We start from the raw sequence: 26,123 nt of genomic DNA, 5'->3' as shown, positions 1-26,123 counted from the left end.
CACTATGCCAGATCTTGCATTTGATGCTCCCGCGGAAGTTCTTTTTCAACGAATATGATTGGTCACCATAAACGGAACTATTTTGATTTCTTTTTTTTTCAATATAATCATTTGATGTACCTCGCAATGCTTTAGCGGTAAAAATCATATCTTTTGTATGCAGATAACATACCGTAGTATACGTTTTGAGTCCGAACTTTTTTAAACAGTTTAGTCCCAGTTCCGGATAATGACATACTAATAAACTCTAAAATTTTGATACAAAAGCCACTTCCGTTCATTTGAAAAATGGGTCAAAATGAAAAAGGCGGTATAATCAAAAGACGAAAACAAGTGTAATTCTCTGAGGATTCAACTACATGTTCTAGCTATGGGGAAACCGGTAAAATCTTCATGTTATTGTTTCCTGGTTTTAACTAGAAATGTTCCTGATTCATGCATTTATTTCGGAAACTCTCGTCGATTCGAAAATGTGGGATATTGTTATGTCAAGTTGTCAACATCTGAGAATATTTTTCTGACGACATTTATAACAGACCAAAGTTTACGAAATAAATTGAAATCGCGAGAAACCAGGGCCCGTATTCATGAAACCGTTCTCATGCTCAAGCATAGATTTTGTGCTCAAGCAGACTTTTTCATAATTCGCCTAAATCATATAAAATAATACAAATGTCAAATATAAACATTGAATTAAACTTTGATTTGAAGTCCCTTCAAAATTTATTTTAAATCTTTGGCAAAATCAGTCTTATTTATCAATTTTTAACTTTAACAAGACATAAGGCTTGAGCACAAAATTCATGCTTAAGCATGAGAACGGTTTCATGAATACGGGCCCAGGTTTACAGATTGCTCACAATTTATTCATTGAATTTCAGTCTGTTAGTATTGGATTTGTCCAAAGCACTGGTGATGTTGCATCAATAATCAATATGAATGTCTTGGGATATGTTTTCACTGTAAGCTGCATACATGGAGTCCTAAACTCATTATTTTTGGTTTTTCTACCTAGGATTGTCTCCCACTCGTCTTCAGTTTAATCAACAACCATTTGGGAATAAATACCATGAACATGTCATTTCAGCAAATAATATAACCAAATTTTAAAATCAATTAGACAAACAATGGAAAATCTCCTTTACTTACAGAATTGCAATCACATACTTATCAAATTGTGTAATTAATGTATATTTGCAAGAGGACTATGCATAATAATTGTAATATCTAAAATGTATTTTTGAGTCTGGTATACAGGACTTGCATATATATAAGTCCTGAACTGGAGATGACACATCTTATGATATCTTATATATTTGAGAAATTTAACCATATGAGATAAATACATTTGGGGATTGAGCCCATATCCACCCCCACGGTGCCCGCAGAAAAAGTCCTGTCATCAAAGGCAAAGAGACACACTACAAATAGGATTTTGTGTAAAATAGACCAGAGTCTATATATAAAAGATACATGGTTTTCATGCATTTTTTTTCTAATTGTAATGTGCCTAAGGTAGGTATTCTGTTCTGTTTAATACAAAGAAAACTGCCCTTGTCATGATACATATAGGAGAAATTTTTGAAATAATATTTTACTGAATTTCTCCCCTGTCTGTATCAACCTTATTTTACTTCATTGCAGTACCTCCTTAAGATAAATTGAATTGATTGTAATATTTTCAAAAAATAAATGTATTTCAAAAAATGTTGTACATATTGTTCTCTTAATTCAGTTGAAAATTATTTTTCAGAAGAAGAAGAAAGATTTCTTTGTCAATCCACTGAAGAACAAAAATATAGGATGGTATGTACAGATTACAAAAATGTTGTGAAATGCATACAGATATGTATTAATCCTCTTGTCATACCCATAGATATGATGAAATGTCAGTTGTTAGTGTTAGTAAGCTGTATCAAGAATCAATTGAATCAAGGAGAATTGAAAAAGAAATATGACATGCAAGTGTTTGATTTTAGGTGCATTATGAGTTGTCAAAGTTAACATTCTTAAGAGTAAATTTCTTTCATAAAATTCTACAGAAGTCCTGTCTTAACTGCATGGTTACCTTGAGCAGTTGTAGCTTCTGATCATGACTGGCCAGGTACAACAGTTATTGGTTTTCTGCTGTAATTTTTTCTGTTTTACTTTGTGTTCCTTGTAGGCGAACAGGAAAAGACCTTCTTGCAGGAAAAATTATCAGAGTTAATGAGCAAGGAGTTGAAAATCTGGAGGATTACTATTCAGAATCAGGTATAAGTGGCAAATTGTTATAGGTTGAACACTCAGTTGGAGATTGACTATCATTTTGCAGTAATTCAGTCTATTTCACTCCATTAGAAATGATCATTAGGATTTCATCAATAATTCATTAACCATAACAAGACAAAACTAAATCACACTTGACTGTAAATTAAAGTCTTGTTAAAGATCTATACATGAAGCGAAAAATGTTAGTTCAAACAAAGATGTTTGAATTACTATTTCAAAAGTTGAACATTGTGACATGTAAACACATATTCTTGCTTCAATACTCAGTGCTTCATGACATGGGTATTAGTGATGGGACAGTGGTCAAATTTAATTGAATATCTAATTATTTAACCTCATCGGAGGCAATGATTGATTGTAATTTTTCATACCTGATAATCAATCATAAGTACCATGATATTTATATTTTCTTGTGTTTTAGCAAGAACAAACTTCATGTAATGCAGCATAAAGATGCTAATTGACAATAATAATTATCCTTATGCAAATTTTAGTTAAGAGAGTTATTTCAGCTTAAGTCACAAAAAAAAAGAAAATATCACTGCAGTGGAGAATGCATTCACTTTCTATGAATATTGAACACACAATCAGTTGATAATGTAATTAATTACATCAGGAAGCATATCTGATTTTAACTGATGATCAATTTCAATAATTAAACAACACTTAATACTGCAATTATTTTCTATTGGCTCATTACTACTTAAAATTACTTGAAGATGTATTTCTTCATCTGAATATTTATGTAGAATTTCAGACTATTTGATGATTGATATAATAATGTACTGTATTAGATAGAAATGCTTAGATTAGGTTTGTTCATCTTGCAGATGCAGATTTCACACAAGATTTGACAGTTAATAATTCTCGGATGACCAGAAGTTCTAAGGAGTTTAAGTATAAGTCTATCGATGAGAACAAAGATCCAGAAAATGAAGCTCAGTCTCAGAGTACAAAGTTTGAGTCAAGCCAGTCAGGGGTCAGTTGTAAAATAAGGAATAAAGACAAGCAATAAGAGCAAAATATCAATATTATTATAATCCAGCTCCTTGTTAAACAAAATAAACAAAAGAAAAATCTTGCCAAAGTGATAGGCATATTACCCAGTAATACCAGGTATTAAAGCATGTATACACATTGACATCAAATACCTTATTGTATAAAGTTTTTTTTTCTGGATACAGATATATAAAACTATTAAAGTGAATGTTTACTTTTTTACATGATCACAGACTTAAATATATAGTTATGGAAAGAATCATTTACTTCCTGAATTTATTTGTTTGTAGCTGAAAGTAGTTTACATGATTAAGATTATGAAGAGGTATACATTTCATTGATAATTTACTCTAATTTGTCAACACAGTTTTAATTACTTTCTTTCCTTTGATTCATTTGCTTTAATACAAACATTTGTAGAACCTATGGAAATCCTACTCTCTAAAAAGTATTTTAATGTCTTGATGCACTATATCTCATCCATAACTTTAAGAATTTCCAAAACTGTCCAAAAAAATGAAATAAGATGACAAAGACTGACCTCTCATGAAAAAGTTTTCATCAAGCACAAATGTCACATATTTCTTTCTCACTCAGCAACTTGGATCAAGTCAGTCCTCCAATATGTTTGCATGGCTCAAGAACAAAAACATTGGAAGGTATGTACAGTTGTATAAAAATTTCAATACAGACTTATTGGCTTTACCTACATGTGTAACAAAAAATATAACAGTCTTTGATAGAGAGATTAAATACTTATGTGGTTCCTGGAATATTAATGAGACTTCCTGGTACATGCACTAACATTGCTATCTTATCAACAGGAGGACAGGGAAGGATGTTCTAGCAGGGAAGGTGATCACTAAAAACAGTCATGGCTTTGATAACATTGAAGATTACTTCTCAGAATCCTCAGGTCAGTATCTCTTTTTTTTCTCTCTCCTTTTTTTTTGTGTTTGAAGTATAAATGTTAAGAATAATACATGAACTCTCTTTAAGATTTTGTAGTAATTTGTGTAGCAGTAATTTCACAGTTTCCTCAGTAAAGATAATAACAGATAAAACTGTAGATCTTGTGTTGGATATACCATTAAAGAGAGAAACCAATTGTTTAGAATGTAACATATTTTGTATCTTTAGACAGAAAACACAAGTATTATATAGCCAGTACATTCATATAACAATTTCTAATTCATTATATGCTTTTTTGTTTGAAGTATACTAAATTTAAGTTCATTTTGAACTGAAAAAGCACATATTCAAAATGATCATTGAATTATTCAACAAAGACAATTATGTTATCTATGTATTCTTATCAAGAAACTGAATAATTGGTCAATTAGAGTTTTTGAAAGAAGATTCGCAATGTAAAAGGAGGGGGTTGGTGTGGCTTTTATATAGTGTTAATTACAGTCTTGGTTACTCAGCTGTTAGAGCTATATTCTTTGGCTCAGTTGGTAGAGCTGGTTGATTATTTCCAGGTTACAGAAATTATCTTTCAGTAACTAAATTTGTGTAAAAGAATCCAAGTTTATCATACCGACATATAGAGACAATGATATTAGGTAGAAATGAAAACAAAACTGATATCTTTGCATTTGTAGGATATATGTACCAAATGGTATCAAGTTATTTAGAAAAAAAATTGTCAGTTATCATTTATTGATGTCAGACTGTTGGTGTCAGGTTTGTGGAATATTTTGTCTTTCTTTGTTTTCAGATGCGGAGAGTATGTTTATGTCTAAGAGTCGTATAAGTGTAGGATTAGATAGCACTGATGTTGCCATGGAGAACTCAGCCCATCCTGATAGCTGTGTAAGTTTTCTCTGAATTTGTAGTATGAACTATTTAATAAGTTCCACAAATCACTTGTTAGTCTAAATGGTAATGTGCAATGGGTCTTAGTGTGAGTGGAAACTTAAAGAAAATGAAGAAAAATCACATGATCAAACAGGTAAAGCTGCCTCTTCTTAAATCTGTTTGAGAATCAAAATCTTGCAATTTGGATTATTTGAATATCACACATAAGTTTTTAACCTGTCTTTTCATCATTATACCACAACTCAGACAATAATGAATTGTTTAATTTTAAAAAAGATAACCTTGTACTTTTGATTGACTTTCTTTTTATCATTATTCTTTTTGGAAATCTTATATATTAAAAGGTTTTCTTAAGCAGTGATGTTTAAGTTTAAATAATCCCATTGATATTAGGGTGTCTTAGGTACACAGTGTTTGCCCTGTGTACTCGATCATTGAAACCTGACCTGTACCCAGTTACCCACAAAGGAGTAGATGCACTTTGGCTCAAAATTGGCCTCAAAAAATCTTTTTTTTAATTGTTAGAAAATTCTTTAATCATGTACCCATTTGTGTTATTTAACAACTTATCAGTTGAAATGCAGATAAAGATAGGTTCATAACGCGTGTGATGACGTCACAAATTTCGCGGGAAAACGTCACGTTTACAAAAAGTCACGATTTTTTTCGATATTTTATGACTTTGAACGAAAAATTAACTACCTCCCCAAGGGTGTACCAATTTTATATTTATCATTGAGAACAATTTCCACATTATGTTTGCGATGCTCAAATATTTTTTTGGTACATGCCTGGGGAGGTATTTAAAATAACAAATATCTTCTGAATTTGTAACCACATTTCACGATTTTGGTGAGATTTTGACGTTGCCCAGCGTAACGTTAGCGTCGAGACCGACTACAAGATTGCGGAAGTAAATGGATGCTGAAATAAAAGACAAAAACATGAAAAATGACTTGACTTATGTTTGTTAATAAAATTAGATAATAATAATGAAAAAAAATGTATTTTGAAAAATGACAAAAATATCCATGGTAACAACTCCTAGATTTTGCAATCTCCTAGGCCCGAGTCTCATGCGCTACATTGTACGTTAGTCTAAACTCGCATAGAAGATCTTGCAAGTTTCAGCCTACATTTGAAGTATGTATACGTAGAAGAGCTGTCAACACATCTGCACATCTTGTAGAAGTTGTCTACTTCTTTAACAGGTATGTAACAATATTATGTAGAAGATATCCATGTTGTGTATTCGCGACATTGTCGTGATTTGTTTACGTTTGTGCATATGAGCAGACGTCAGATCTGACTTCGAAAAAATAGTCATTGTAGATATTCCTAGTGTTTTGATAAGTATGCAGTAAGTAAAAATACAATAACAAGTATAAAAAATAAAATAAAACCTTTTCTTTTTTTGTTAGTAAACGGTATTTTCCATAATAACGTTGTCTGAGTCTGCGTCTAAAAATAGAATTTTGCAACCAAACAAAATGCAGGGATTTATCGTCAGAAAAAACATAATGGCAAAACTGTATTTGCTACAGTGTTGTTTTCAAAACATACACTAACATATAAAAATGAGAAAGTGTTCCTATATACGAGATATAAACTAAAGTGTCAATTCACACACCCATAATAAAATCAGTGTACATCCGAAGTGTGTTGGTTTTGATTTATATTACTAACAAAATCATCTCTGTGACGTAATCAGCCGCTGTAGTGTAATGGTGAAGGTGCGATGCTCTGAAGGTGTAGTTTTGCCGGGGCGAGTTCAAATCGCGGGCACACAACATATTATTCTTTATTCTTATTTTTTTTCTATAACTTTCACCTCAATTATTCTCGATTTTATTAGTTATATTCATCAATAATGTACTGATAGAATTAATAATTATAAATATTAGAATATTTTCAGGACGTTATATCATGTTGCTACATGTATTTTTCCATATAAATATCCTTGCATTCTAATACAAACAATTATATTTGCATCGATAGTCTTGGTGTTACAAATATTTCTTTTGGAGATATTGTAACTCTTACATCGCGTCATTTTGCTGAATTGTTATCGACCAGGGGTAGTTTTTTTTCTATATATATGTTTTGCGTCGGACTTACTTTTGCTAGCATCAAATAATCAGCATATACGTGCAGAAACTAAAGTGTTAATCTTATGGGCTAAGGTATAATTTCTCTCATTTATGCTATTATAAAATTAATACGATGAAAAATCTTACCATGCATATTTTCTTTTGAAGAATCCCAGTAACATAACGATCCTGAGGACCTGAATTCAAATATTTTTATGGATACATTTGATTCAGAAATTAAACGTAAGTCTTCTGCTTTGTAAGTTTCGTCAGCACAATGAATCGAACATTATTATATTGTGGCTATTTGATATTTTTGACCTAGCTTCATTTTTGGCTGCAGTTAGTTTATTGGCTTGTATATTTCGGGAGAACTCTTGTTATAATGGCACATCCCTGAATAACTAAATGAAGTATATACATGTACATGCTTACATGTATATATAAACGTGATTATATGCTCCAGATATACTGTATAGCCAGTATCAATGCTACATGTACTGTTACCAAAAACAAATTACGGGAAACATACGAAACACTGGCTTGATATATATTTTTTTAAAACAGATTGACACTGGCATAATATACATTAGCTACTCTTTAAAATAAAGTTTTGTAAAAATCAGATTTTTCACCGAACTTAAGAATTAATAGATTATTTATTTTCATTATTTTCATTCTTTAAGGTTTACTAGTGACGTAATAGGAGACAGAGAGTAGCGAGAAAATGCCTGGAGATTCTTGAAGTTACATGTAAGTGTTTTAGGAAGTTCCTGAATTAATCTTATTTCTATGCTTCAAATTGTTAAGTAACAGAAATCTGAAATACTTGGAGGAGAATTCTCTCATTATCATGTTTATTTCCGTTTCTACTACAATATTTTATTTTTAAAAAGGTGACTGATATATGTATTGTAATAAAAACAGGTTTTTTTCTATTATACATGTGTTTAATGTAATTGTCACTGTCTGTCTCCCACCAATTGTTTGTCCAGTCTTTCCTTGTTGGCTATTTATGAAGAACAATGATAAACATTTTCGATTACTTCATATGAGTCCAGCTACCAGCTTCTAAAATAGCTATTATTTTATTATTTCATACAGTATATACTGTATAATAAAGCAATTATTGACTTCTAGTAAAGTAATACAAATATTTAACACCCAGTCAAAGCAATGCTCATATCTGACTCGGGTCCCTGTTAACACATCAATTTACATGTTTGATAAATCATTGTAATAACATTATGAAGATCAGTATTGCATGATACACTGTATAAACAACAAGTGATGGATACAATGTTTCATATTTATTCAACATACAATAAGTAAATGCCCAGACGCCCTTTAGTTTCTGATGTTTGGGACATATTTTAATATAGTTAGTATCTATTTGTTTAGGATGCCTGGAAAGGGAGAATTTCGGTGTGTTGTTTGTTCTAAGAGAACAAAACCTGGGGACAGGCGCTTCACTAAAGGCAAGGAAAACTCTTCACTAAGAAAATATTTGTTGAAAACATATATGATACAAACAAAAGAAGAAGATGTCATTTGTGGAAAGTGTCGTATGTCATGTCATCGCTCAATACTACAGCGTCGTACACACATCGCTCAACACCACTCTTCAGTTGAAGCCCCTTGTAATAAATCAACAAAGAACATCCTTTCATCGCCGCGGAATATTACACTTTCAATCCCATCCACTGGAAGTAGCCACAAAAAATGTTTTGTATGCAATACTTACCCAAAGAAACTGGTGGTAATATCTCGTGACGCGAAATACGACCTCTTCCTGCGAAAAGGGGTTTTAGTTCCGTTCGGAGCAAGATGTTGTAGTCATCATATCGAGGATGGTCTATTGCAAAATGATGCTTGTGAAAACATTGCTATAAAAAGTGACCTATCTTCTCTTAATCGTACTGAAATAGTGGCATTGATTTCTAAGATTAGAGATGTAGCAAATACACAGCAAAGCAAACGCATTGACTTTGACTCACCGCATGCCCTTTCGAATGAAGATTTCATTACACTAACTGGACTATGTACACAGCATTTTAACGATTTGTGTACTCACTGTGCTGGTTCTGTGCGATCTTCAAAGAATAGGAGCATTAAATCTTGTGTCGGCATCTTTCTTACTAAACTAAAAAGTGGCATGTCAAATAAAGTCCTATCAACAGTTTTTAACATTGGAAAAGATTCTATTCGACGTGCAGTAACATCGGCAAGAGTTGCACTAGCGAAAGACTTTGTTCCATCAAATTTGGGATTTCAGCATGTTAGTCGACAAGATGTTATACTGAAACACACAAGACCACTCGCCCAAACATTGTTTGGAGGACTTATGGAACCAGCCATTCTTGTAATTGATGGCACCTACATTTATATACAAAAGAGTGGCCAATTTATGTTCCAAAGGAGGAGTTACAGCATGCATAAGCACCGGCCGTTGGTAAAACCTATGATGTTTGTCACCACAACAGGTTACATAGTGTCCGTGTTAGGTCCCTATTTTGCCGATTCCAAAAACAATGATGCCAGCATCCTGAATCAGATTTTAAATTCCAACATTCAAGAAATCAAGGAGTGGATTCAGGAAAATGATGTGTTTGTGGTTGACAGAGGCTTTAGAGATTCCATGGACCTCCTACAACAGCTAGGAATACAAACAGAGATGCCTTCTTTTTCCAAGCAAAGGAAACAGCACACTACCGGAGAAAGCAACGCTTCCAGGCTTGTTACTAAAATAAGGTAAGGTCTCTCTTTGTTCTGAGTAACATTTTACTAACTTTACCAATTGCTTTTACAACATATTTATAACTTATTTGTATTAATATATCATTAAAATGGTTAAAGGTAATTCCCAGTGAGAATTAGATACTTTCGATTTTATAAGTTGAACTGCATAAACCTGTCCATTTAGAAGATGTCGAAATTGAAAACAAAATTTATTTGATATAGTTACCATCATATGCATTTGAATACTGCATTTATTCACATTCAAAATGCATCTATTTACTATTTTTCAGATGGGTCGTTGAGGCTGTGAATGGACGGTTAAAAACCTGGAAATATTTGGATCGTGTGTTGCCAAACTCACAGATTCCATACATAGGCGATATTGTCAGGATTGTGTGTGCAATCTTCAACAAGTTCGGTACACCAATAAGCACGGGGGATGCAGAGCAAGATCAACTGCTAGGATCGAAAATGTTGCATTTGTCACGGAAGCAGAATTCTCTTTGGGAGAGAATTGAACGAGAAGGCCTTTTCAATCGACCTAGTAAGTGGCAGAAGATGGAGACCACAACTGATATCATATTTCCTGTTCTGACAGAAGAAGACCTGCGGAATTTGACACTGGGAGTGTATCAGCTCAAACTGGCACGGTCCTACACACAGGAACATATGAGCGAAACGGGAGGATATGAAGTATCTATCTGTAAAGTAGATGCTAATCTGATCAATGCCAAGATACAGAGCCGACATTTTTCCTCAAAACTTTACCAATTGTGGGTATCATTTGATGATTGTAATGTGCAAGGATGGTACTGTACATGCCGTGCTGGGGCGAGGGTGGTTGGGACTTGCTCCCATGTTGCATCCATCTTATGGTATATGGGATTTGCACGTCATTTAGACAAGTCCTTTGACTTTAGTAAGGACTGGACACAATATTTACAAGATGCCAGTTATACACCAGACCCAATCAGTATTGATGAGAGTGATGATGAAGGTAACACGGAGGAATAAAACAGCACAGCTTTACCGATGTAGCCATGTAAATTACATATAAATTTCGGAATCTCCAAAAATGTAAATACAAATGCACGATGGTCACTTGATCGACTGAGGAATTGGCTTTAATCTCGAATGACAATGTATTTTGTTAGTGCATAATGTTTATTTGAAATAACTTTTAACTTTTGTAAGAATCATTAACTGTAACATGTTTGATTTCATATCCTTTTCAAATTAACCAAGAATATAAAGATAACCGTGTACGGAAGTATTGACAAATTGATGTACTGATTATTGCATGTACCGTTGCTATGGTGAAAGATTTAGTTGCTATGGTAAGACATGGTTACTGTGGAATACCACCTATATGCTCTATTGTATCATCATATTTACATTTTTAAGATGTATCATAATCTAAACAGCCCTTGAGTATTATCATCAATTTTCTGTGTCCATTATTGTATTTATTACAATCCGTTGCTATGGAGAGAGTTTGGTTGCTATTGTGTTGCTAGGAAATCTTAAACATGTAATATATGATGGTTGATCACAAATATGATATGATTTTTAAATCATACCATTGATATGTAAAAATTGATTAAATATTTTCACCAAATAATAAAAAAAAAACAGTGAAATATCACTAAAATGTGCAAATAGACGGTAAAGAGTAGGTTGGTTTCCAGGCCCGTTGCTAGGCAACGAATTGTCTTGTTTTTTTATCAATGTCATATGTCCATGTTTGCATGATATAAAAATTAAGAAAATCTTGTTTTTTTATCATGATCACCACAACTTCAAGAAAGTCATATGTCCATGTTTGCATGATATAAAAATTAAGAAAATCTATGCTGGGGCCAAAATTGACCCTTAATGCATCTACTCCTTTACGTAACATGATCACCACAACTTCAAGAAAGTATGGCACTAGTGATAAACGCTGATTTTTCAAGTATTTTTGGCTAACTAACATGATTTAGACTTAACATGGTAGTCCGGATATTATCGACTATATCAAGAAAATGACTACTACAATGTGTTTTCAGACTTTGTAGAGTTACAATTATCATACACTTCGATCAGGGAAGCCTTATTGTTAAACTGACGATGGTTAGTTTGTGCACATGACCAAGGAATTCCGAGTGTCAGGTCAAGTCTGTTGTGCATTTCTCGGCCTGAAGGAAGTGTCAACTTACATTGCAATAATGTAGCAATTCATACAGTAGAAATATATGTTTACATGCATATTAAACATTGTTTCGTATCAACAGACAGCCTACAAGAGTACAGAGGTACTTGAAAGCATTTTATATTGAACTTTACCATGGTACTATGTAATACTAACTTGGGTAACCAGGCACACATTTTCCAGCCTGGGTCAGGATTGAAACAGCGTGACCCGGGTACTCGTTACAGCCCTAATTGATATTGTGATTTTTTCCCTTTCACGGATGTTTTTTACTGTCTTGTGCACAGTTTTATTTGTCATGTACAAATATATCTGACAGCATATAACAGTATTAGTCTCATTTTCCTACATATTATCTTTGTAGATACCTTCAACTGTGTCAGATGATCAAGTCTCTTACAACAGGTAAAACTTATTTTCCATCTTCTTCATCCAAGTAATGCATTATAAAACCTAATTGTAGTTTGGCAAATTCAATATAAAGACTTAATGAAGTTGATATTCTTAAACATGTTTATTTTTAATATTCTTAAGCGATTGAGTATCACAGTTTATAATTTTTGTGCACATGTAAACCGTTTTTCGGTTCTTGATTAATTGAATTTTTTGTCTTTTAATATGAAAACATTTTTGTTGGGTCAGATATCGGTTTAGTACTAGCACAAGTATGAAACCATCCATATAGTCATACAGCAATGCCTGCCTGCTTTTATAAATTTTGTGGTTGATGATGATGACAATATCAGTTTTCCTCTGTGAATCGATTCCAGAAATCTGTCTTATCTTCAGCAATAGATTTATTAGTTAATTGATTCATTGCAGTAGTGAATCCATTTACAAGACAAACAGCACTCCTTCAGCTGCCAGTCTAGCTACACCTACCTGTGGTAAGGAAAGCTGTAAATCTCTTCCATTCAATGAAATAAGGAAAAGATTTCAAATTGAATGAGTTTGTAAAACTGCTTTTTTACATGAAATGTGAAACTCTTTTGTATGGAGATTTTCTTTTGAATGACAGTGTAGTGGATCTCAGTATCAGTTTTTTATCAACTGAAATATGTAAAATAACAGTGAGGCTGTTAATTCTTTGAAAGTATTTGTGATGGTTTTGACGATAATCATTTTTGATAAATTGTTATTACAGGACTAATAACTTTTGTTGCATTGTTTTGTCTCTGCCATTTAGTTCAGCATTTTTTTGTTGGTTTTATTTTTCTCAAAACCTGCTGTAAGATGCTGAGGAAGTTTCACATGTGTTTTCATGTGAATATGTAGATGTCCACTCAGAACGTTTTTCTAGTCTTCTAAATTTGAATACCGTAATATTTCAATTGGTATGTCATTGCAGGAATTTCTTGTCAAGTATAAAGCAATTAAAATTTCACTCGTACTTAATGCTGAAATTCTGAAAACTTATGATATTCGGTAAGTTAGTTTCAGACATGTACCTGTCTTATAGTATTTAGGTTATGATTGGATTTAATTTGATTTTATTTTCTTTCACAGAGTCTTCTGATGGAGAAGGCGACACACCTACAAACAAGATGCTTGATAGCTGTGTCAACACAGAATCCTTGTGTAGACCAGACAGTCAAACATTATTTGACCAGGAGGTCAAAGGTCCAAGCAATGATAGTCTGGAAAACCAGGAAATGTCTTCTGATGAAGAAATTCAGTTTAAAACAAAAAGTACAGAAAAATCCAGGAATAATACAATGCTGTCAGAACAGATAGAAAAGCCTGCTGTTGCAGATATAATATCCAAAGACATACCTGTTTCTGACAAACTAACAACAGTTACTGCTATCACTGAAAAGTTGACAGAGACAACCACAGTCATGAGCAAAACATCTGAAGTCACAGCTTTAACAGAAAAGTCAACAAAGAGTTATGTCAGTAGTACTATTAACATAGGGGGAAATGTGACGGGCTCTCTAACCAAGACTAATGAACCAAGTCTGGATTCAACAGGGCCAATTCCAAGCTTCAAAACACGTAAAAAGTGAGTAAATTATAGTGTTTTGTTTTCACATTTACCTAGGGTCTGTTCTTTAATGCAGCAAAAATCAGATCATCCTTACTTAAAATGTAGCATTTCAGGCATCTGGACATAATACAGGCCTCAAAAGGCTTAATCGAAGTTCGTTAGAAAGAAAGAAAAAAACCAGTAGGTCTTCCCTTATTTCAAATACAAACAAGCTGGGTCAAACAGAAATGTAAACGGCCCTGGACTAAATCTATATTTTGTTGTTTACGGTTTGTTAAAAAAAAATCTTGATCTAGATAAAAATAGATTTCATTTTGCCAGTTTTTTGTTATACAAATACTACATTAAACTGATTGTTGATAACGTAAGTGTCACACAAAGTCTAGAAAGTGAAGCTGACAGTTTCTAAAATTCAAATGTAGGGTCAAATGTGTCACGACCCAGTTGATTTCTCTGTGAATGTTTGAATATGTGATCTGTCCTGGAGGTTTGTTTTTGCAGCATGTGATATCTCGTGGGTTGCCTTAATTTGCTATAATACAGTCCTTGTATGGGTATGATCAATGTCCTTTTAATCTGATCATAGTATAACCTAACCCTAGATATATATGATCTAGTGCATTTACACATTGCATTAACACCTGAATGTATTGGACTCTTACACCAGTACAACATCTATTTTACCCAGGTACTCCAGATACAACTATATTTGTTTATATTTTACGTGGCAGGTTATCGTTCTCGGCATTAGAGAAGAGCTTTCTGAAGAAAGAGGTACAGAAAAATAAAAGGTAAAAACATGATACATTTATTTCCTTTATAATAAGTTCACTTAACCACCATCTACATGAAGGAAAAGTTCAAGTCCTACATACAATGTATCAAGATGCACTGCTGTCACAATAGAAAAGACAGATTTTAACTATCCTGTTTTTTCTGTTATTTTTAGCCTCACATAAAAATTAGAATAGAGAAAAAGCTAGTGTAAATGCATTTCTAAGATTTCTATGAATTCCATTAAAAATGTTGAAATCAGAATATCAAGGAATTTTGAAATGCTGGTTGGCTGGTGTTTGAATTTAAATGTTGAAAACGGGTTTCCTTTAAAGCTCAAGACAAAAGATTTTCTCAATTTAAACCTTTGGTTATTTACAGGAGGGGTAGTAAGGTATCCCCTGTGGTCAATAGTAATCCCTTTAACAAGTCAGGGACCAAGTCAACAAGGAGTTCTGTAGTGGGGGAAGAGAGCAGTGTTCAAGATTCTCTTAATTCAACGTATGATGTAGCTGTTGAAGAAGAGTTCGGAAAAGTAAATGACAATTCTTTATCAAAATGTGGGAAAACTAAACAGCAATCTAAGGGAGGTGTGAAAGTAGCAGAGAAATCTCATTCACAGCAGAGAAAGTCAAATAAGAAGCGTACATCGAAAGCTAGGGAAGAGGAAAACACTGTTGGTGAGAGTGAAGTTACAGAGAAAGTGGAAACGGCAAAATCAGGAGTGAAACGGAAGTCACAAATTGGACCAACTGTATCGCTCAAAGAAATGGAGGAAAGCATTGAGAAAAATTCTCAATATGCAGATGGAACATCCATACGGAAAAGTCTTAGGCGTAAATCTGTTGGTGATGGCTTAAAGCGAAAATCTGTTGGTGATGGCTTAAAGACAAAGAAGGAACAAATTGTAAAATCAGTTGAGAAGCGGAAATCACAAATTTCATCAACAGTTGCTACAAAAGTTAATGAGAGCTGTGAAGAATCATCTCAGAAACCAAGAAGGACATCAAAACTAAAAACCTTAAAACGAAAAAGTTCATTCCCAAGTAAAACTTCAAATCAAAGTGTTGTGATAGACAAGGAGAATGAAGGATCTGAAGACTTGGGTGATAAACAAACAAAGTCCAAAAAGGGAAAATCAGCATCTTCCAGAAAGAGAGTTGTGTCACAGATAAATGAACCTGAAAAAGTGGAATATTTATACGATTCTGACAATAGCAGTTTGATTATCAATGAATATGAAAAAGAAATTGAAAAGAAAATGAAATCTAGAACAAAATCAAGCAAGTCTATCATGATGTTAGGGAAACATACAAAATCTCCAGGAGGTGATCAGAATTTGCCTTCAGATGGAAATATTATAAAAAAACGAAGGACATTTGTGTTAGGTGATGATGATATGGAAACAAATGAAACATTAGAAAGGAGCCAAATGGATAATGCTAAAAGTGATAATGATCCAAATGTGACAAATCTACCTGTGGTTACCAACTCGGGGAATAAAATTGCCAAGAAGAGAGGACGATCCTGTAAGTCTCTTCCAGGGAAAACGTCTTGCAGTGTGGATATCAATAGGGATGGAAATACTTCTGACAATGCTTTAGAGGATAATTTGGTTGAAACTGAAGGAAGTGTTATTAAAAAGCCTCTTAAAAGGATTGGTAGGAATAGTAGAAAGTATAGTCCTCAGGTTAGATCTACTTCATCTCCTGTTTTAAATGTCACGGGTAACAGACGTGTTGGTAAAAAGCAAGACAAGCACAGCAAGAAATCTATATCTGTACCAACTCGTCTATCAAAGGATGACCTTAGAAACAATAGCTTTCTAGATACAGGTAAGATATATGTACGGCTGCTGAAACCATTGGGATGAAGTACATGTTTTTGTGGAAGTGATATTGATTCTGTCCACATTGTTTGAATCTATTATGAGATCATTGTTATTACCTGACAGGCTCTAGATAAGATTACTTTGCGTTATGCATTATTATACATATATTTCATAAGATTATTAAAATTGCTTATGTCTGAGTTTAGACAAATGCAACCCAAAATAAAATTTTACCTATGGTCTAATAAAGATTGTATGTGCTCTGGTTTTACTATCACAATGCTCTTGTAAGGAAATGGATTAAATTTGCTTCTTTAAAAAAGTGCTGGGACCTGTTGCTTTATTCTTTTTTTCAAATGTTTCATGTAGAAGATTAATGTGTTGTCTATCTATATAGGTAATCTTCAGAAATGTAATATCCAGACTTAGCCTTTCATTAGTTTAACTTATCCTTAAGATATAGGATTGAAGGCACCATCAATCTTTAAATAGATGGTTGATCTACTGACAATATGATCCCTAGAAAATTTGAACTTTTGCAAATGAATTTTCTTTTATGGTAGACAATGCTGCTGAAGCTGATGGGGATGTACCTTTTGAATATTTATCTGACCAAGACATATCTGATGCAAACGCACTTGAGAAACAGGAGGAAAACAGGAGAGAAAAAAAAAGAGGAAAGAGAGGTAATTATGTATTGTATGATATTTACCTTGATAAGCCCATCTATATACTCTAGTGATTTTGGGGACTCAGATGTTTGAGTCCATGGCTCATTGGTTTCCTGTGGGCCTCATTCAAATCTAGGGACTCCACTATATCTTTTACATTTTTTTTCATATCTTTTATCTTTTAAATCTCATACAGAAATAAGTGATAATTATTACAGTTGTCAAAGAAGAAGTAACAGGATGCTCAAGCTCCCTTTGCATCAAAGGTTAACAAGGAGTGGAGAGGAGAATATGGGATATGTTTTTTGTACTTAAATATGAAGCCCAGTCATCAGTTTAAGGTGGCTTGCAGTTCAAATTACTCTTTCATTCATGCTGCTGTGAATTTTCTTCTTTCATTAATAAAACTATATTGTAAGGTCTGTCGTATTTGACCTTCTTAGCATGGAAATAAGCTACTACACAAAATCTAAATCCACCATTAGAACAGTGTAATGTGTTACGTAAAATGTAGAAACATTTTACCTTAAATTAACTAAAAAATATGTATCTGTAAAAACTAAACAACTGTCAGTGATTTACTGGTAACTGATATTTCAGCTGTGTCATCCAATAAGAAACTAGACCAGAAAACGAAAGGCCAAGGTTTATTAAAGCAAACGCTGTCAAAGGCAAAGTCTAAGAAAGGAGTCGCAAGGAAAAACAATGTGTTGAAATCAGGAAAATCTGAGTCAAAGAAAGGTTCCAAAGTGAAGAGCAAAATTCAGGAAAAAAAGGAGGCAGCAAATGAAACAAATGATGTGTCTGAATCCAATGTTTCTAAAGCTAAAGGTAGAAGGAAGCAAAAAATCAGCATTGGGTGTGTTGACACAGATTCATTGAAATGTTCTCTAAACATTTCTCAAACTTCTTCCACTTGTTCAAAAATTGTAGTAGAGGCATCGGATGGAATCAACCAAAATAGCAACTCACCGATGGCAGATGATTTTGAAGAACAGGAAGTGAACCGTTTGGACACTGAAGAAAATGTTTCAACTGTACAGTCATCACAAAAAAACAAATTGTCATCAAGGAAAAGAAGTATGTCCAATAAAAAATCAAACAAACGAAAAAGTGGAAAAGATAGAAAAAGTGAGGTGGAAGATTCTGATGTCAAAGATATAGATTCAGTGCCTCCTGATAATGATATACCCATGCTCTCTCTTTCTAAAAAGTCAGGTCTCGGCCTTCTAGCCAGCACCGTGCAGTCCCCTCAAGGTAGGCTAGTCATTGTTTACATTGCTTCATTCACCTGTTTTAGATATTTTGTAAGTTCAGTTATATAAATAGAAATTTTTCCATTTGCTTTTAAACCACCATTTTAAGATTGTTAAATTTTTCAACAAATTAAAGAGAAAAACACCAGAATAAGAAGTTCTAAGAAGTCCATTATTATTTTTTTTCACAATTTCTGTATAATAATCCTTTTGATTTTTTTATAGCATATATGGTATAATATATATTTATGCAAATTTATGTGAATTATTTCATTTAATTGTAGGTTCTTATACACCATTTTCTGCCACACCTGGATCGGAATGTAAGTACATGTGACTGTTTATATATCAACAATGTTTAATTTGATGGAATGCCTTTGTCCTTGGCTACTTTGTAATTAGTTGTTGTATTGAGTGGATACATGACTTTTTGTGTGAGGTTCTGTTCATAGTATGAATTATTCTCTATATAGTAAGTAACCACTTGTAACAACATCAAATTAAAATTGCCTTTTACTTTGGATTCATGATACCCTAAAATCCTATTCATGATATACTTATAAACATGATGGTCTTTTCTACTTGTATACCAGAAAGATGTTACCTGGACTATGCCGCAACAGTTTTTCCTGTGAAATGTTCTATACTTTCAAAGTACATGTATAAAAGAGATTGAAAAAAAAACTATTCAGAATTTTACAAAAATTAATAAAGGCATCACAAATATATATATAATAGATTTGTTTCGACAAAGTTTGCCAATTAATATCATAATCTTATTATTTAATTTGTCATATTTTTACCATTTAACAACAGGAATTAAAATGCTTGTTAGGTCACCTGGGTAAATTTGTTTACTTAAGGTAATTACATGTGTTAGGGTCACGCTCATTGTGGTTTCCTAATTATCAATGGATCAGGCCACATCAAATGTTTCGTCGCAGTGACCAGTCAATTAATTTTTCTGTAGGTTTTTTTTTTTTTTAAAATCTGATCTCCAAAAAGTACCTGCACACTATACGCGAGTGCGCACTATACGCGAATATTTACGGTATAATAGATTTGTTTCGACAAAGTTTGCCAATTAATATCATAATCTTATTATTTAATTTGTCATATTTTTACCATTTAACAACAGGAATTAAAATCATACTGTAACTCTTTATTGGTAAAGTTTTAACAGTTCAAATTTCAGTTTGCAATCATCTGGTGAAAATTAGGAACTTGTGAAAAACCATATATACTGTATTACATTTTGGTAGTCAAACTACTAAGTTGTTACTTAGGTATAAATTGCTCACAGTCAGTTTTGCTTTTTTTGCAGTCACCTTAACTAGAAGGGAAGAAATGTTTCGCAGTGGTGTATCATTTCGTCAGTTGAAAGTTGAACGATCAGCAAAGAAATCTACATCAAAGAAAAGTAGGTTTTGAAATAGTGATTTGTCAAATATGTTGTTTCAGGTAAATTCAAGTATACTTTGTATTAATTTCATTTATGTATCAATTTTTTGCATCAGTGAGTTAATGTTTACTGTAACAGTAATAGCTGTTTCAAAGAAATATGATCACTATTAGATAAATTGGGAGATTATTTCCAAAGTGTGAAAAATGTGTTGATTCTCCATCAGCATCCAATCAACACTCTTAAGTTATATTTAGAACATATTGTTAGAAAAATATTAGTTCAACGGCAGCCAAGTTTGGATTATTTAAATTTTTGGATATATTGGCAATACATTGTACAGTACAAAAATCCAAAAATAGAACAGAATTAGAGAATATGCAAGGACTTGCTCAACCACTTTCAAATTCACTTGAAATTTTGAAGATATCTTCCAAAAACACTTTTCTCAAACATATGGAATTGGTTTTTGGTGCATTCAATTTACATTTTTTTCCCAAGACTTTTTATTTGCTTTTGATTGTCAGAAGCAGGAGCAGCACGACATGTGATTAATCCATGGAGTTTTTGTGTTATCATTTCAGGTAGCAGGATATCATTAGATGATAAAGATGATGACATAGATGATGACAAAGATGATGAAAGTGATATTGTTGATGATCAGGATGTGCATGATGAGGGTGATTATGAAGATGAGAAGGAAGATGACATTGCCCAAGAATTGACTGACAATGAATCTAGGGAAGTACAAGAGGTTTCTGTTGGTTATCAAAATACCTCAACCAGGCAACAATCATCAGGCACAGGGTTTAGACCGACTCCAATATCAGGTGCCTCACCGAAATCTTCTCTTTCTCCAGAAAACCTGACCCCATGCTTGGTTACCCCTGGTAGAAAGAGTGCAAGTAAAGGCCGCCGAGTCACCATCAACCACCAAGTGACAGAGGCTGTGTATGATGTCCCATCTGACTTGTCATGTGAGTGGCTTTACAATTTAATTAAAATGATTAGCAATTATAAGGAGAATATTGAAATTTTTTAGTCATTGCCAAGCCACCACCAGATAATATGTTAGAAGGAACAACCTGTAGCTTTTTTTGCTTTGATGTGCGATACATATTTCTGAAAAAGAAGTTTCTATATGACTTTTGTCTGGGGGAGAGGAATTAGGTCAAATTCAAGGTCGTTGGTATGAGAGAAAGCTATCGTATTTAGATTTAAGAACATGTCATACTTTTCTGGTTTCAGCATCTGACACACCTGTCTCCTCCAAGAATAGGCGACGCTCCAGTATCCCTGGTATGACCAGTTGTATAAGTATTCACTTATTGTTAAACATTTCAACAACACCAAGTTATATTCTCATGAAAAAAATTTTTTTTTAATGATCTGCCATAAGTTTTATGTAGTAACTGTTTTGAATTTGTCATTATATCTTGATGCTAATTTGTTGAAAACTAAACAAGGTGCTGAAATTGGACTGCCAAATTAGGTATGTTTACTGAATAATTTCAGAGAGAGTATTGTCATAACGTTAAATCTATTCATTTTCTTTTTATAGCAGTGTTTGGTTTTGATATTTCAATGTGAATGATTTTTATTTTGTCTAATGCTCAACAAGAAGGTCCAGTATATATAGATGTACCTATTAGTGACATAAACTCTAGTGTAAGGGTTACTTAGTCAATGTGTCTATATTCAGGTGGTGACCAAACAACATACATCTCGATGTCGTCTACACCTATACATGCCTGTGAGAGGACAACAACAGAAACACCACAGCCTTTCCAGAAACCAGAGAAATCCAAGATCAGTAAGTTGTAGTGTTTTATATTGTCATGCTAGTCCTCCCATTTTAAAATTAAGGTGTTTATTCTTTCCACTCTGCCTAAGTTTAAAGTTTTTATTTCTTCTCAAAAATTATAAATAGATGATGAGACTTCATACTTACTATGTAAAAAACATTTAAGGTGGATTTCACAGCTATTAACAATTTCTTAAGGCTTGTTCAATGTCTTCAATGAGACAAACAAGTGTTTGAAGGCAAAAAGGAAACACTTCTTACTTGGTTCTTGTATTCACTGAAGTCATAACAGAAAAAGCATCAGAAACGTCAAGGGTCAAGTTGGATTCTGTCTTATCTTTTGAAGGTTAGGAGGCAATTAACTTCAGAGTGTTAACTCCTGAACCCCAGTAAATAGTAGAAAATCAAGATTTCATATTTGCTGTATTGTTAGTATTACCAGACCCATCGCCTCCTAACGGCCTAAGGCGGTCACAGAGGACACGAGTGCAGACTCTGGAATGGTACAAGAATGAACGAGTTGATTATAAATACAGAAAGTCAGGTATGCAATTTTTGGTTGTTTCCATTTGTTAGTTGTAGACTGAGGCCCAAAATAACTCTTAGTTGTAATTTATACAAGTTTTTCATTTTATCTGGTGAATGGCATTGTCCTTACTTTGTCTTTCTTTATCAATTATGTGGATGAATATGAAATCTGAAATGGCTATCTTGCCTTCCTGTCAGTTTAAGTACGGTAGTTAAGATATCAGAAGACAAATTATTGATGCTTGCCCTTTAGACCTCTTGTTTTATGTGCAGTACCAGTGTAGATTTTATTCTGTGTTATTGACATTACAGGAGGATTTGTTATTGGGGGAATCATTCCCTCACAAGAAGCTAAAATCTTGGAACTTGAACAGAAAAAGAGAAAAAATTTACGAAAAGGCCACAAGAAACAAAACAGTAGGTATCTTTTTAATACTCATTCTCTGATATATTTCAGGTCTTATATCTGTCTAAACTTTTTAAAAAATACCATAGCATGATGTTTGAACCAAATTTGATGTTGATTACAGGAACAGACCTATATCCATGATACAATAACTAAAGATCATATAGCTGTCGTGTCCAACAGAATTTGTATATATATATATATATATATATATATATTGATGTGACAAAAATCCTGAGAAGAATGTTAGGTGTTGATTGTTATTAAGATATTCTACAACTACAAAAGACAAAAGTGTGTAAAACAAATCCATGAATGTTTGATTTGGAAATGAAAAGTTGTGATGACACAGTAGTGGTTTTACAATGTCATTATCCTACAGAGAAGAGAAAGAATGTTGGGTCACCACCTCGGAACTTGTCTATGCATGTTGATATTCCATCAGACTTGAACCTAACAGTATCGGATGAGATTCCTGTGATAAATCCGGAGACAGAGGAAGAAGTCCTTGTGGGTAAGCAACAATGATATGATTTCTGTGATTGAACCTAAGACAGAGAAAGTCTGTGTCAGTAAGTGGTAGTGGTGATATGAATGTGATGACCCTAGTTTTTTTGGAGAGTGGGGGGAGAGTTATGGTTTAACATCTGCAAGAAACATTTATTATTTTCTTAACCTTGATGCACTTTTAAAAAGGTCTTTGATCTCTTCCTCCTCCCTTTTGGTGAATGTAATAATATATCATTATACATGCTATGAGTATATGTGAGTTCTATCCCTTGCACTGGGGATGTTAACAATGTGCCACAGAAAGTCATATCAGCATTGACTTCAACTTAGATGAGGAAAGTAATGATGAGATGTTTTACAGAGTGTTTTGCCAGTAAAGATAGTGGAGTATTTGTTGGTCCATCTGGGAAGCAGCCCACACCAGAAGACCCATTTGTGATGTCTCGTGTCCTGGACCAGAGAGGGTTTGGTACTGGAGTGTTATTGTTACGCCCCCTACAAGAAAAGACAATTCAGATGGTCAGCAGAGGCACTCTGGTAGGTGGTAACATTAACACCAGGATTAACATTTCTTCCTATATTAGGGTCATTTTTTTTCATTCTATAACCATTCCATGTTGTCTTTTTCTCCAGGAAGACTATTTTTTAGATCAGCTTCAGATTTTGTGGAGGCTCTTCATAGAATATTTTGGGGTCAAAATAGGGGTGGGGGTGTAAAATATAAATGTTGCATTTAATATCTTATAAACTCAATGTTAATGTAACAATTCTTGTGTTTGTGTTTTTTGCTAAATAAGTATCAGGTTTTAAGAATTAAATTTTTTTTTAATCCAAATCTCATGAAGTAGGTTAACATTTATTTAATTGGTAAGTCTTTTTTTCACATGAGATAGTGTTGAAATTACCTAAAAAGATCAATTGACCATCCTTGAAAAAATACTGACTACCAGAAGGTTATCATAGCTTATACTTCACAAATTGTTTAATTCTAAATGACTTGATTACCTGGCCACGACACCCAAACAAATCATATAGTACACTTTTGATTTTAGTTGCTTTTTATAGGAGACCACTTGTATGCCTTTCCAAATATCACATATTTTAAAAATCAGAGAAGTTATCATTGCAAAATAATACCATTGCCAAACAATGGATGAGATAAATTGTGCTATCAAGAAAGAATTTCAGTGTAGCAGTCTGAGATCTAGAAGTTTTTGTAACTGTGAAACATTTTACAACTGCTGTCCATTTATCATTGCAGATTTTCCTGTTGGATCGGGGTGTGATAACAATGACAGTACACAAAACTTCTGTTGTCATGGAGGCAGGTGATTCAGCCTTTGTCCCCAGAGGTCAGTAAAACTTTTTTTTTTGGTCATTTACAAATTTCTTGACCAAGAGAATGTTTCCAAAAATAAACTTTTACTATGGCATATTTAATGTTTTGAAGTTATTTAGATACTCACAAATAACCCTGCCAATTTTACTGTTTATTCACATGATCAATTACTCTGTACATCTCCTTTTAATTTGTTTGATGTAAAGGCAGGCCAAAGCTATTGCCAATCCTAAAGATTTTATTCCATGCTTGGAGTAGGATTGTCCCTCTGTCTATCCTGTGAGTTTATCTGTGGATAGACATAATGCAACTTCTTGACTAATTTCTGTGACACTGGTTACAAATTCTTTATACCACTTCAGAATAAAATCGGGAAAGAATTGTACTGTTGTCGAGTGATTTTCGTGGCATATGTGTGTATGGAAAGTCCCATGAAATAACTACTATCTGTGTATATTTGTTGGTGGTTTTATATATTTTGTAAATTCTTTTTCATCAGGAAACGCATACAGTATGAAAAATCTTCGCTCAGAAGAGGCAAAACTTTCCTACACAGTTTTAAAGGAATCCTTTGATGAAAGTGATGCATGAAAAGGTGAAATTTTTAACATACCATGTCCTTAAAGGATATCAGGTGGACACTATCCTAACAGGATATCAGCCGGAGACTGTCCTAACAGGATATCAGGCGTACACTGTCATAACAGGATATCAGCCTTACACTAGTTTAAGAGGATATCAGCCAGAGTTGACATACATGGAGTTCCTAACATTAGGGAAACTTGAAAGTATCAACTATACGGTTCTAATGTGGCTTTCTCTACACAGATATTATTTGTATGGAATTCTTACATTACAGGCCAAACAGAAGAAGAAACAATAGCTTCTCGCAGTGTGGATGGATTCTCTGTGTACCATTGTTTTCCTTTTAATATCAAATGGTACACATCAACTTTTTATTAATAATGTAACAGAATTTGTGTCTTTTGTGCAAATTTTGAGATCACTATTTACTTCTTATGTTAATAAAACGGTGTCGGATTGACAGGAAGTTGTTTGAAATAATATTCTTTAATGTTTGTTTCAGGTAATTGCTGCCATACATGACATTATCCATTTCACACTTTGGACATTAAAATCATGTTTGTTACGATGGCTTTTAATTTATTCTTCAGGTGAATTAGATTCTTACAGAGTTGTGTATGTATCATTATTTTGTAGATTGTCATTATTTATCATCAAATTCATAACCAGTCTTCTCATATAAATCAAAATTTTATCACTCTGGATTTCTTTTCTCTCACATAAAAATCATGTGTATTGATATACTCAATAATACTTAAAAAGTAATATTCATTTATTTTATTTTTCAAGTGCAAGTACATATATGAGTGTTAGGCCAACTCCATTCCATTTGTGTCTTCTTGTTCCAATGATGGTATGCATAAGCCCTGACCTTATCATTATATAGCATAACTTTGATTTGTGAGATGTGTATATATTT

General features: G+C 33.3%; 2 protein-coding genes across 2 annotated transcripts; both read left to right on the top strand.

Annotated features, from left to right (window-relative positions):
* Positions 1–370: 370 nt before the first annotated feature.
* Positions 371–25,307, top strand: LOC132560083 (uncharacterized). Its single transcript, XM_060224740.1, has 25 exons — positions 371–382; positions 1,754–1,806; positions 2,165–2,253; positions 3,102–3,250; positions 3,868–3,929; positions 4,095–4,186; positions 4,991–5,085; positions 8,626–9,932; positions 10,211–10,917; positions 13,618–14,113; positions 14,830–14,889; positions 15,254–16,707; positions 17,267–17,389; positions 17,975–18,631; positions 18,915–18,953; positions 19,955–20,050; positions 20,617–21,009; positions 21,281–21,331; positions 21,735–21,845; positions 22,270–22,380; positions 22,677–22,781; positions 23,153–23,284; positions 23,642–23,817; positions 24,542–24,632; positions 25,119–25,307. The coding sequence occupies exons 1-25, from the start codon at positions 371–373 to the stop codon at positions 25,208–25,210; spliced, it is 6,753 nt and encodes a 2,250-aa protein (XP_060080723.1). The 3' UTR covers positions 25,211–25,307.
* On the top strand, positions 9,487–11,213 carry LOC132560072 (uncharacterized). The gene is made up of 2 exons (XM_060224727.1): positions 9,487–9,932; positions 10,211–11,213. The coding sequence occupies exons 1-2, from the start codon at positions 9,526–9,528 to the stop codon at positions 10,932–10,934; spliced, it is 1,131 nt and encodes a 376-aa protein (XP_060080710.1). The 5' UTR covers positions 9,487–9,525; the 3' UTR covers positions 10,935–11,213.
* Positions 25,308–26,123: the final 816 nt, after the last annotated feature.

Source organism: Ylistrum balloti, unplaced genomic scaffold (assembly GCF_031769215.1).
Source record: "Ylistrum balloti isolate Yb309-2 unplaced genomic scaffold, AGI_CSIRO_Ybal_v1 Utg371012, whole genome shotgun sequence".
Classification (NCBI taxonomy): domain Eukaryota; kingdom Metazoa; phylum Mollusca; class Bivalvia; order Pectinida; family Pectinidae; genus Ylistrum; species Ylistrum balloti.
This window is presented reverse-complemented; position numbering and strand designations above follow the sequence as displayed.